Source organism: Mya arenaria, chromosome 2 (assembly GCF_026914265.1).
Source record: "Mya arenaria isolate MELC-2E11 chromosome 2, ASM2691426v1".
Classification (NCBI taxonomy): domain Eukaryota; kingdom Metazoa; phylum Mollusca; class Bivalvia; order Myida; family Myidae; genus Mya; species Mya arenaria.
The window spans coordinates 52,080,792-52,094,353 of NC_069123.1; the positions used below are offsets into that span (position 1 = coordinate 52,080,792).

The 13,562-nt window shown below is 33.6% G+C and overlaps 1 protein-coding gene across 1 annotated transcript; it reads right to left on the reverse strand.

The window, feature by feature from the left end:
- Nucleotides 1-2,296: 2,296 nt before the first annotated feature.
- Nucleotides 2,297-11,414, reverse strand: LOC128209974 (transcription factor MafF-like). The gene is made up of 2 exons (XM_052914261.1): nt 11,003-11,414; nt 2,297-6,189 (listed from the first exon to the last, which is right to left on the reverse strand). The coding sequence occupies exons 1-2, from the start codon at nt 11,012-11,014 to the stop codon at nt 5,623-5,625; spliced, it is 579 nt and encodes a 192-aa protein (XP_052770221.1). The 5' UTR covers nt 11,015-11,414; the 3' UTR covers nt 2,297-5,622.
- Between the last annotated feature and the right edge of the window lie 2,148 nt (nt 11,415-13,562).

Below are 13,562 nucleotides of genomic sequence, written 5' to 3' on the forward strand. Positions count from 1 at the left end.
TGTGTTTCATTTTTCAAAGACAGCTTATTATGAACATACTCGAAGCTACGTACGTTATTATTTATATAACAATGCTGACACCAATAGAGTAAGAATTAAATATGTTTAAATCAGTTGTCTGGTTAGCGAAGTCAACACCTTGAAATGTCACAGATTAGTTGAACGCGGACATTCATAAAACTTCATCCAGAATGTTCAGAAATATTATGAATATTGAGTTCAATGATTTCATAAGAAATATGAACTTCCACCACGTCAAAGAAAAAGTTTATTTCCGTAGACAAAAGGCTGACATTTAAGAACCTCACAAAACATTATTAAAACAGTATATAAACAAGTATATATTCGAAGTGTACAGTATAGAACCTTTAAGTTGAATATAAACAAGAGATGTTTCAGTCAAAAACAGCGAACTACTTACCGAATTCATTTGTTGTGCAGAAATGTCACACTGCGCATTTAATCGTCACGTCACGTACGCAAACTACACTATTACTAATAGTATAACATCAAGTTTATATCATTTTAACGCATTTTCTCGGTTCATTCATATTTTTATCTGACATACAGTTAATATATCCTCATTGGTTTTGCAAGCATTCAACGCGTCAAGTAACTTGAATTTCGAAACCAACAGTTTTCCCCGGAAATGACAGAATTCCGCACCCCCTCCCCAGAGGAGAACACAATAATGCATTAGTCAGTAGTATCATCAACAGCTAGCTTAATAGACAAAGGCAGCGAGATGCAATGGTGCATAAAAATAAGTTCATCTTTATTTGGATTTCATTCAGGGTCTACGATATATTTTTTATATTGGCGAAATAAGTGTGTATGGGATGGGGAAGGCAGGTCATTGAAGCATGTTTTTTTTTTATGATATTATTTAAACCGTTTATTGTACTGCATTTTTTTAAGGAGAAAGTAGAGCGCTTCCATGAACGGTCAAGAAAATATATAGTCCCGAAGAAAAGACCCCTCACCCGGATCTATTATTATTGCAAAATTAGCCTTCAAACACTGAAGCGACGACTGGGTTCACTTCTTATGCACGGTTTTATACACTGGCACCGGATTTTCAAACTCAGTCATTTTAAAAATAAAATAAAAAACAATCTTATTATTCCTTACTAAAAATTATAATAGGTGAAAAAATATTGAAAAATATTTTTTTTAAATAATTATGCACTTTGTACTGTATAATATACTAGTATAATATACAGTACAAAGTGCATATTTAAAAAAAATATTAGTAAGGAATTATAAGATTTTTTTTGATTTTTAAAAAAAAATGATTGAGTTTGAAAATCCGGTGCCAGTGGTTTTATACTGCGACAAAAATTCCAAATATATGACAATGGTGACCTAGCTCAGAGCCTGAAATCCGTATGTTATTTTGTCTATTTCTTGTCGTCTTTTTGGTGCTGTTTAGTTGATAAGCTAAACCAATATACCTGGTTAGTGCAGTTTACAGATCCGCTCTAGAATGCGAGGATAGGTACCGCCAAACCCATGTTTTTTTAGCACCGATCCAACCCGGGTTATGTAGATCTCGGGAGGATCATGCGCAATTGACTGTCAGTCTATCCAATCATTTCTTCTTTCCCTTTATCAACTAAACGACAGAGGGACATTCAGCTGATTCAGCGGTATTTTGCAACAAAGGCCAATGTTTATTTTACCGCATGCGCGCCGAAGCGTGGACTATGTCCGCCTTCTATACGATCGTAGTTTAACCCCCCAATGGCCGTAATCTAGTGATCGTGTCCTCGATGCGCTATAAATAGTTCTGTACCTGAGTAATGCGGTAGTGAAAACTGCGCAGTTGGCAAAACGTATTTTGCGTTTGTTTTGTTACTATAAACCCAACCATGTACGATAAATAATGTAACCTAGGCGGAATGGCAACGGACCAAGAAGAATTATGCGAGATAAAATGTTGTGCAGGTTAAAAGGTATCTATAATGTAATCAGGAACAATAATGTCTCACGACATGAAGTTATTTCGAAATATCTGTGGTTTGATCTTGAAAAAAAAATCAAGTGCAGACGTGACTAACGTCCGTAACGACTGTGATGTAAGCTCGGGTGTGGCGAGATAATGTTTAATTCTAAAGAAATGGAAGTTCATCCCATTTTTCAGTTATTTTACACACAATTAAGTTGAGAGGTTTAAAGAAAACCTGTAAATGTCTGTTCTACTTTTTGCTCTAAATGTATTATTGAAACGCCCAAAACAGCAGGATATTTTTTGTCAGCTTGTTTGTTGACACTGTAAATTATAACGTAATACATCTATATTTTACATAATTTATTCATTGTAACCATCGTCGAATGATCACACAATATTAAACATTACACATAACACGGCACTAGGCAACATTTAAACAATGTCAAAAAAGAAAACGATTCACCGAATAAAAGAAATATTGATAAAGAAAACGCCCGTATCAACCATAGGAATAGCATTGTAAGGAAACATTCAAATACCATTCTTAGTGGCAAGAGAAGAACAAAAACTTACAGTAAAATGATTTAAAGCACTGACTCCATTTGACATTAATTAAATAAGTAGTATTGTATAAATAGTTGTTTAAAATTGTATAATGTACTTAAGGACAGGTCAGAAATGGTCTTAAACCAAAGACAATGGACACTTATGAACTAGATCACAAACATTTAGTTGCTGGTTCTAATAGTTCTTGAGAATGTCAACTGTGATGGGCATAGTAACAAAACAGTCATGAAAGTCACCCTGCATCTGAACAACAATTATAAAAAATTATCCAATACAATGAGAATGGAATGATGTTTGTTTCAAGATATTAAATGTCATTGACAGTATTTACAAATAGCTTGTAACCATGCACATATTGTCACCATTGTCAAGGAAGAGAGACCAAGTCCTGGGGTGTTATCTGTTTCCCAGTTGTACTGTTAGTGACAGTATGGCTGATATACATGGAGTGTGAGCGTCCCAATAGCACCCATCATCTATGTTCAAGTGTAAGACTGTTGCTTTTACTTACAAGGTAGTAAATAAAACAACAACCCCGTAAATCTACATAAAAAATATATACTTTTTCTCCAATCACTGACATGAGAATTTATGGCAATATTGAAGATGAGCTCATGAAAAACAATACTGAACATCTGAACGAAGCATGGGTATATTATATATACAGGTGTACATTTTGTATTTAGTTAATTACATTTTATACAGCACATTTGTTTGTCCAACGTTCACACATGTATTCTGGCATGGTTTTTATGTCTAAACTGAACTTATTGTTGATAATTTCATGCAAACCATTATATTTTTAGCGATACTGATCGATAATTATCTCATTTTGGAAGACCATGCCAAAACAATTAGTGGATAAAACCTTGGAAGTTAAAATCTAATGTGCTACTTGATGTTTTCATTCACAATTCAGACAAACATGTATGCAATAACCGAGTACAAGTCTATTTGTGATGCTTTTTAACAAGGTGTTTAAATTCTTAAAAAAAGAAATAAAACAAGGGTAAACAGCCTTCTAATTCCCAGGGAACCAGATTTCTTATTCCCAAGGACTTGCTCATGTTTTAGCACCAAATCTTTTCCCTGTTATGCATTGGAAAACAGTTATTTTATTACTTTTTTACTCTTTGATTACTAAATTCCTCAAAAAGATACACTTATAGTATAACAAAAATACTTTTGCTTTAGTTAGATGCGAGTGAACCCACATCAGTTCAGTGAGAAATATAAGAAAACTTACAGCAAAACCTCACGCCCACAAGGACTTATAGGCAAAGAAGAGGATAACTTCAATAGTCAAATTGCGTTACTAATGCTGTTCAAAATCGTAGATTTCAAAAACAATATCTGAGAATATATCAGCACTTGCTGAAGGGTTCTAGCCTAAGTACCTTAATTTAAAAATTTGTTATAATTTGACACTCTTTATTTCATCTAACAATAAAAAGTGCATTTTACGAAAACATGAGCATGTCCCTTTAATCTCAGGGAACCAGATGTCTTATTCCCAGGTAACCAGAAACCAGACGTCTTATTCCCAGGTAACCAGAAACCAGACTTCTTATTCCAAAGGATTTTTGTCTTCAAATACAATTTGTTTGCAGCTGACCATGCACTTTTTTTTTAAAAGCCAACAAAAACTTTGGATACAAAAACAATCATTCAGATTAAGGAATAAAAAAATCAAATATTGATAAGTAAAGAAAAATCACAAAACCATAGAATGTAAAATATCTCACTATCACAAGCAACAAATGGAATGTCATTTAAACTTAATATGTAAATTGAAACCAAAAAAATGTTTACAGGCCATTTGATTCATTACATAATTGACCCAACATACCATTGAAAATCAAACTGATAGCAGATACTAGGAGTACATGTAGCAATAAAGCTTTACTTCTTTACAAAGTGGTGACACAGTTTTATACATATGCCACATTGATCAACATTTAGGTATCTCTACATGGGTCATCTCAAATTTTGCTCACCAAAGCAATTTTGAACAGGTTCAGTACAGTGCAATGGAACAGAATCTGGGTTAGGATAAGTTAACCACACAAAAGCAATTAATAATATAACAATTAAGGATTGAAATCTTGGATACTAAATAAATCAATGTCATACATTTCGACCAGATTTTGATAGCATTTATTATAATCTACCTCAAAGTGACATAATGTTATTAAGTTTAAAACAGACGTATTACTGAATGTTTCACAGAAATCTTGTTAAATGATGTTCTTTCCAGGAAAAAATATCCCTGCTTTGGAAATGTTTAACTATTTATGAAACATCCTTGTGTAAATTTACTTCCAAAAAGAAAGGGGAACTACCTATTTTTTTTTCATTACTTTGAATGATGAATAATACAATCTTATGTATGGTTTAAAAATAATACTTTCTATATATAGACAAATTCACAATATCATCATTTTCTTGTAAATCTTGTTTTAAAGTGTGTTTGTAAAATGAAATTTTTAATATCAGAAATTAATAAACAATCAGAAATTAACTTATATGCATATTTTATCAAGAGTTTAACTGCAACGAAAATCACAACCCATGATTTAAAGATAATTTATTTATGTATATGACTCATATGAACCTATACTAGTGTTTCAATTACGTAGTAAAGTATAATTCTATGGTATCCCATGTAGAATTTTCACAAAATCAATTGGCATGTAATCAAAATTTAGTTGTCAAGAGCTTGAAACATTCATAAAAATACACAACATATAATTCAGATTATGAAAAAAAGATTGTTTATACCATTTTGTCAAAATATAACAAACACAATATACATGTTGAATTATAGCACTTATTTCATAATAACCAAAATGCATTTGTTTAATAAGAAATGAACGGAGCACATTTAATACTGGGGACATACTAACTTTTGAAGAACCCCACATACAATACAATGTTAATGTAGCACAGTTCTGTATGATGAAACATTTGATTATCAATATGAACACTTCGTTGTTTGACACAGATATTCATCTGTGACTTGTCAGAATGTTTGATGGGCGAGTTTGATCAACTACAGTAGCGTCTATATGGATGGAATAATGAAGAAGTTCGTAAGCCGATGGTTACGGCTGTAGTCGTGGCTCACTTTTAACTATTACTGATTCATGATGCATGGACTCTGAATACTTCACAAAGTCATGCTGACTGAAAGCTGACTGCTGTGTAATGTGAGTCTGTGGCACAATGGGCTGTGTGGGTGGCTCATGACGTTCATGGCGCTCAACCCGCAACGAGTTCCCAAGATACAGTGGCTGAGCAGTCACCACATGAATTTTGTTTGCCTCGGCAAATCGTTGTAAAGCATCATATCTGTTCTTGAGAGCACTCAGTTCCATGTGTACTATGTCGTTTTCTCTCTGAAGACGATCTACTTCATTCCTCAGCACACTTTTTTCCGTCTCAAGAACATCTTTCTGTGAAATTCGTTTCTCACGACAATTAGCAGCATAACCACGATTTTTAAGTGTCCGCCTTCTTTGTTTCAGTTTTATCACTTCATCCCTGGTCAATCCCTTCAGCATGCGATTAAGGTCCTTCACAGACAGGGCAATCAGCTCCTCATCAGAAATCGTCTTTGGAGTCAGTGGTGGCATATGCAGCCCCTCCGACTTTATTTGTGACAAAAATATCTGAAAATAGAAAAAAATAATGCATTAAAATAAGACAAACATTTTCTATCCAAATATAACTCAACATGATCCTCATCCTATAATAACAGGTTTTGTTCGGTGTGGGAGAGCAGCTTATAAGTCTGACAATCCTCAGACACAGCAAAACCTTCTAAGTGCAAGTAAATAAATTAAAAAAAAAAAATTTTAAGAGTAAACATTCTGTATTTCACTTCAAATTTCTTGTCAACATGACAGAGAGCAGCATCGTGAATTAATAAGATTGATAAGGCTATGGTTTTAACCTATCACATTTTTCATCATTCACAAAATGTCACAAGAATTATTAGTAACTATAAATAGAACTTTCATGCTGAGAATAGCATTATTGCTATTAAATTATTTTGACTACAGAACTTGTGAGGAGTTATTTATAGCAACTACGGAGTACAAACAGCCTCGAAATAGAAGAAAATTCCATATGATATAATTAAAGGGAGTTATCACAGGAGGGCAAAATATTTACAGACACTTAGTAATGTCAGGGATGTCACGCAAATTTCAGGGAAAAGTAATTCTCCTTTTAAGGAGACATAATTAAAAAAGAGTATTTTCTTTCAAATAGTGAAATTAAGCATGAAATTTATAATCATGATGTAATTTTATGACAAATATTTGTTTACAATAAAGACGAAATTACAGAACAAACTCTTATTGATAATTTCCTTGTATTCAAACTAAAAAACTTACATAGACATGGTGACTGAACATGGGAATATATTTTTGTTTGTGGTTATTTTTCAATTTATTGAGGGGAATTTTAATGATGTAAGCACACAGTATATTTATAACACTATAAACTATTGCGTAATGTCATTAAACAGCAGCTGATATGCTCATTAATATTTTTCTTAAAGCTCTGATATGTATCATTTCAAAAACATTTTTCAAGCTTAAAATAGAATATTACTATTTATTTTATCAATACTATTAAAAATTACAGTGTGCTGATTTGCACTAAATACACAATTATATTCACAAAATTGAGTAGAATATACTATGAATAGAAGGTCAATGTAACTTGAAACTCATACGCATTTTGTTCCTAATACATATCAGGTGATTTTGGCTGGACTCTTTAGTTTAATAATGACAATATAATTTTAGTATGGATAAGTTAAGTTTAAGAGACAGTGGTGAGTGACATCTGGTGTAGATTGATTTGGATGATGTGGACATGTCCACATGGAGAATACCAACATTACCATGGGAACGAACACCTGTTACCATACACACACAACTGTAGAGAAAAACTCCCTGTATCAGCAAGATGGCAGCTTGGAAGCTGCTGACTCACCAATCAATAGTACATCATCAATACAGAATACAGAGTCGGGACAAATCCATTTGGCATAAAATAGGAAAAAATGAGTCTCTTAACAGTGACTCATGCAAGACCCTAGCCTGATAGCCTCATCACGGTGAAATAGTCCCCAGTTGATCTCACAGTTCAAACTCAATACTGGTGATGCTAGATTCCAATGAGGAAGGTGTTAGTCATAATGTCCTCTGAAGCAACACCATCGATTTCAGGGACTCGATAAGGGCCATTTCCCACTTGTAGCTTCCACATTCCAGAGCCCTGGATTAACAGCATCCAATCAATATTTCAGCTGAGTCATCAGGAAACTGTCATGGTAATAGCTGACAGGGCCTTAAAACACTTGTATGATTCATTCCAAATACAGACTGGAATAAAAGTCCTTCTGTTTTTTGTAGTAAATAGAATGTGTAAAGATGGCCCTGAATCAAATTTAATGTTGTAGAAATAGGAGATGGTAACTATTGCTAAATAGACAATCTTATTTCCTCATAAATCTTAGTAAGTCTTAAAGATCATGGTCTAATTTCTTTATTTTTCAAAATCTCCCATACCAATTTTAATCTACGAATTGCTACACACAAGACTTCTCCATGAATGCAGTGACATTTACCATGATAAAAGAGAAATGGAAAACTTCATGGTATCTCAAGACATAGAGACAATGATTATTGTGGAGGAAACATCAGGACTGACGTCACCCACCAACCACTGTCCTTGACAATCCTTAAATAGAGATCAGGAAAACTAAGAGAAACATTGTACATATAAGGAATCAGGAGTAACGAGATTTTCCAAAAATAACATTCTTAGACAAAAAAATCCTACCAGTTCTTTTTATAACATCAACTAAATACAGAAAGAATACAGCAATTTCGAAAGAATACACTCCAAACTTGTTATGTCATTAAAAATGAACTACAGTGCATTATGTCTAGCTGCACTCTCACAGATTGAATGTTTTTTATTTTTCTCTTGGAAACAGCCATTTTTTGCTAAAATGCATTGAAACCAATTCTATAAGACTGCTGACAAAAAATAAGATTGCAGGTATTCATGTTCATGTTAAAAAAATGATGTTTTACGCATTTTCCTATAAGCATTAGTTACCCTTTTTCGCCATAAAAATATAATTTTCGAACTGAAATATGAAAAACTGCGATCTCATATTTTATCTCATTCCAAGTTGAAAAATAAATGATATGGTGTCAAAACTGTATATCTATGAGAGTGCAGTTTTGAATGGGAACATTCAAGACTATAATTACTAGTCTAAAACAACTATTTACACAAACATTAGGAATATATTTTCATGACACCATATTAGATTGCTTCAAAAATATCTCCTATATATTTATATATGAATAATTAACATAGTTGAAGAAATGTAAAATATTGAAAGGGGACATGTTGCACTGAAGAGAAGAAAGACACAAAAACTCTTCACTTAGGATATATGAATTTGAATAACACTGAAGGAAAGTTATGAATAAAAGTAATATGAAATAATACTTAAACTGCAAATTATGCATAAACTGCAAATTGTACAGGTACCATTGATGGGAAGTAACATTCTAATCAGAGTTTGAGCTCAAATCCTAAAAAAAATAAAAAATGTGCACTAGATCAAGACAAAAGCGCTACAGAGATTTACAAAAATGTCAAGAAATACTTGTAGGAGGCAAAAAATATAAATACTACGAACATAATTTCTGCAAAACAGATTGAATCTGTCTGAGGAGAAAATAGAAACTAGGAGAGGAAAATAGATTGCTGCTTCCATATCGGGCATAGTAATGAGACAGAATTAGAAAGACTCTGTGATGAAAATAGCGGCATTAACACGACAAATAGTATGACGTTACAACTACACTTTGTCAAGAATAGAAACCACACAATCGTTTTATCACCTTCATCATTCTCCAGAAGAGATTCAAAACAAAATTGTAAACAATTTTTCTTCACAGCATATTTTATCCATCCATTTATAAATAAAACTGTATATGGAAGCCACACTTGGTTTCTACATAAAAATTGAAATACATAGTGAAGGATACGACCAAGTGCAATTATAAATTAAGAGTTTGGTTATCCTTTAACAAATAGGCTACGAGTATGTTACGTTAAAATGGCTTTCAATGGACACAACTAAATTTATCGCAAAAACTATATTAGTTAATATCAAGCTTGGTTCATCTGGTATATATACTTTATAAATAGGATTAAACAAGATTTATCATCAACATTTTGAAAATACCACACTTCCATTGGTCCAAAATCTGCCTTAAAATTAACTCATTATTGGATCATTAAATAGTTGTTTAATAATTCATTTTATTTGTTTCAATACAATAGGTATTATCCATATATTGTTTAGGAAACAATAGTTGTCAACTAGAATGTTAGTGATTGCTTGTTTAGTATTGTAATTAATGATGTTTAATAGAACAATGAATTTGTACTTAATGACATCATGGTTTACACGTACGTATATCTAATATTATATATATATATATATATATAAATTCATATTTATATATGTACTAAATGTTACTGGTCTATGTTAAACTTACACCTAATTTAATTCATGCACTGATATTGTGCAGCTCAGTGTATATTTATAAGTAGAAAATAAGTGTACTATATTTCACAACCATCCTAAATATTTACACTGTGCCCTTAGCAAATTTCATTTATAACCCAAACAGATCAATGCTTTTGTACTGATCAAGCTGGTATTTCTTAATCATACCATAGGTGAGGTCAAAGCCAATATAAATCTGACTAACACAGCAAAAAATGGGAGAAGTGATTACTTCATTGTGTTTTACCTGAGCAGTTTAAAATAAAGGGCCCATCTAGATAAATATTGAAACTGTGAAATGACAAAAAATGTTTTGGGTAAATAATTTTCATTTTGGTTATGGGTTTTTACAAAAAAAACATAGACTAATTTAATCATTTCCCATTAAATAATTATATTCACATGCAACATGTATTTCAGGGCTGGTGAAAGTAAAATCGCAAAACAAAATGTTCTGATTTTTGGTCAAGTGCATGTACATGTATGTAGATCTGCGAAGTTTCATCATGTTTTTGTGTCCTTGGGGGCATTGTTCAGACGCAATATAAATTGGCAAAGTAAGCCATCACGTGCCCCCGAAAGTATGTATGAGATAAACGCTAAATAAACTGCCGAATCTGCGCATTTATCAACTTCGTATAATCAACAGGTAAAGAACCTCACGAGTTTAACAAGAAATTCTTATGAATATTAGACCGAACACTTAACAACAAATGAAACAACTTCAGTAAGTTAAACCCTAGATGAACAGCCACTATACTTATAAACACAAGAAGTAAACAAAGAAACTAATGCCATGCCGTCCATGTAAAAACTAGGACACACAACTCAACAGTTAAACATTGAACATAAAACACTGAAAAACTCACCTTTTTACTCATTTTCGTCGATCAGCAATTCAATCACTTAGAAATTGATAAATCCAGGTGACTTTTGATTTTAGCCAACAAAATACACGTCTTGTTTCATAAGTGAATGGGCCAAAACTGCTTATTACGTAGTTTAATTGTACTCCGCACTTGAAGTCCGTTTGTTTTCCGCCACCGAATATCCACGAGTGTATTGACGCAGAGCAAAATTGATGACTCAGCTTTACGAATATCCTGAAAGCTATGATCACTTTTATCAATGTTATACTTCTTAAGCTATAAATATTTCTTTGAAATGTTTCAACTTGTTATGGTTACAAGATGTTTATTGAAAACGTGTCAATAAATGCTGAAATTCAGCTGTAACAGCTCTTTATATTGACAGGTAAAATTTGTGTATTCAATAGTATATCGGCGCACTGTAGATCGCGCGCAACAAGTTCGACCAATAGGAACGCGTGTTACTTGTACAGAACCGCCTAGCATTCCGTCAACAAACAATGAGTTCTGCGTAGTAGTAAATACTTTCCCACAGTAGTATCCGACAGAGGGCGTGAGAAACGGCATTTCGCGCCATTTCTAAACAAAAACAATAACAATTGTGGATATACTTTCGGCGTCTATAAATTACGTATGATTTTTAAAAGAATAATCATTAATATCCATGAACGCAAATAACTTATTATAGATATACTGTACACTGATTATTGGACTTGCATAGTCGTAAACTTTTATACAAAAAATACATCGTCAACATTGTTTGAGCATTGTAAATTTTACCTTCGATATATATATCTAGGGTTAGGGTTAGGTTGCCCAAAGGTCATGGGTTAAAACTAGTATTGTACAGGACCCATATACCTATTGGTGAAAGTCAAATATAAAGCCTGGTGCACACCGAATTTAATTAGTCAAAGTGTTTTGGGCGTGAATCCCAATCATACATAAACACATAGATCCAAGTTCCTGGGGTGTGGGACGAAAGTAAAAAGTTGCGAACCTCTGACCCCAAAACAATACGGTTCATCACAGAGTTTTATATTCAAAACAATTCAATGACTTCTGATCTGTCATCGTTGGTCGTACCCTGAACTTGATCTTTGACATAAAACGCCATTTACTGGTCTGGCTATGGCTAGCTGAAGAACCTCAGCAAACACGTTTTACATTACCTTAAAATTGGGGCGTGTATAATGTGTAATAACATTTATAAACAACAAGAGGGCCCTGAAGGCTCTGAATCGCTCACCTGATCCAATAAAGATCATCAACAATAACATTCTGATCAAGTTCCAAGTTTCATTAAGATAGTGCCCAAATTGTTACCTGTATCTAGAGTGTTAACAGTCAAATTGTTGACGACGGACGACGGACATAGGGCGATCACAATAGCTCACATTGAGCACTTCGTGCCCAGGTGAGCTAAACATGTATCTACATTAAAGTTATGGTAACTCTAACTAGTCTAGGGCAAGCTACTGATACTCTGTAATCGAGTTAAGTTATGGACCATGTTTTCCAAACAAGATAGTGCTCACGTACGACATGAACGTTTGACCTTATGACCAAAATGATTTACTATTAAAAAATGATACCATGCAATCTACCATGCAGTGATGTTTCATGGTGTGGACGTTCTTTCCTAACTTATTTTGTAGTAATCTTCTGGCCAAATACAACCTGCCAGTGCAGTTTTATGGTCATAGATCAACCGCTCTCAGGCAATTTTTTCGTACAAGTCCTTGAAACATCTTTGACTGTGACCTTGACCTACTCACCCTGAACTCATGGCGATCTATCAGGTCAGCAGGCATCTTTTTTATGGTTATGGGGTAAATCGTTCATGTGAAATTGTTTAAACAAAATATCAAAACGACACTGGTGAAATCTTGACCTACTGCTCTCACAAAAAAACAACAATTTCTGAACGTTCAAATGGACAAGGGCACGATCAACGGTCATATAATAAACTTTGTCCGGAATTCAAAGGTTAATGTTTGTCTTCACATTCCTGAAAACTTTGAGCAACCAATCAGTGTATTTCTTCTTAAAACAAATTCCAAGAGCCGGTGATAGCCCTCATGACCGGGCAACATATTTGACAGGCAAACACCCCTGGTTTCGTTTTTTGTTGCAATGGTAAAACTCTGCAGTGGAAGGTCGTTTTAGACGAACCCTGCTTGCGGGAGCAGTACATGAACACCACAATGGCGGCTTGGTTTATGAGCGTGCGTTCGTCCGTGCTGAATGTCTCTTTTGTCCGGCTCATAACCTTTTTCTGTATGGAAGGATTGGGGAAATAACCTTCCAAAAATGTTCACCATAATACAACGCTGAATTACGTGCACTACTCAGGACTTTAGGTCAAAGTCACACTCAAGGTGAACATTGGTCAAAACTCGTATTTTTCCTGTCTGGGCTGTAACTTGGCAATGATTTGGAGGATTCTAAAATAACTTGGCACTAATGTTCACCTTAAAAATGATTAGTCGCGTGCAAGACCCATATCTGGAGTTCAAAGTCACACATAAAGAGACATATGTTGGTCAAATGGCAATTC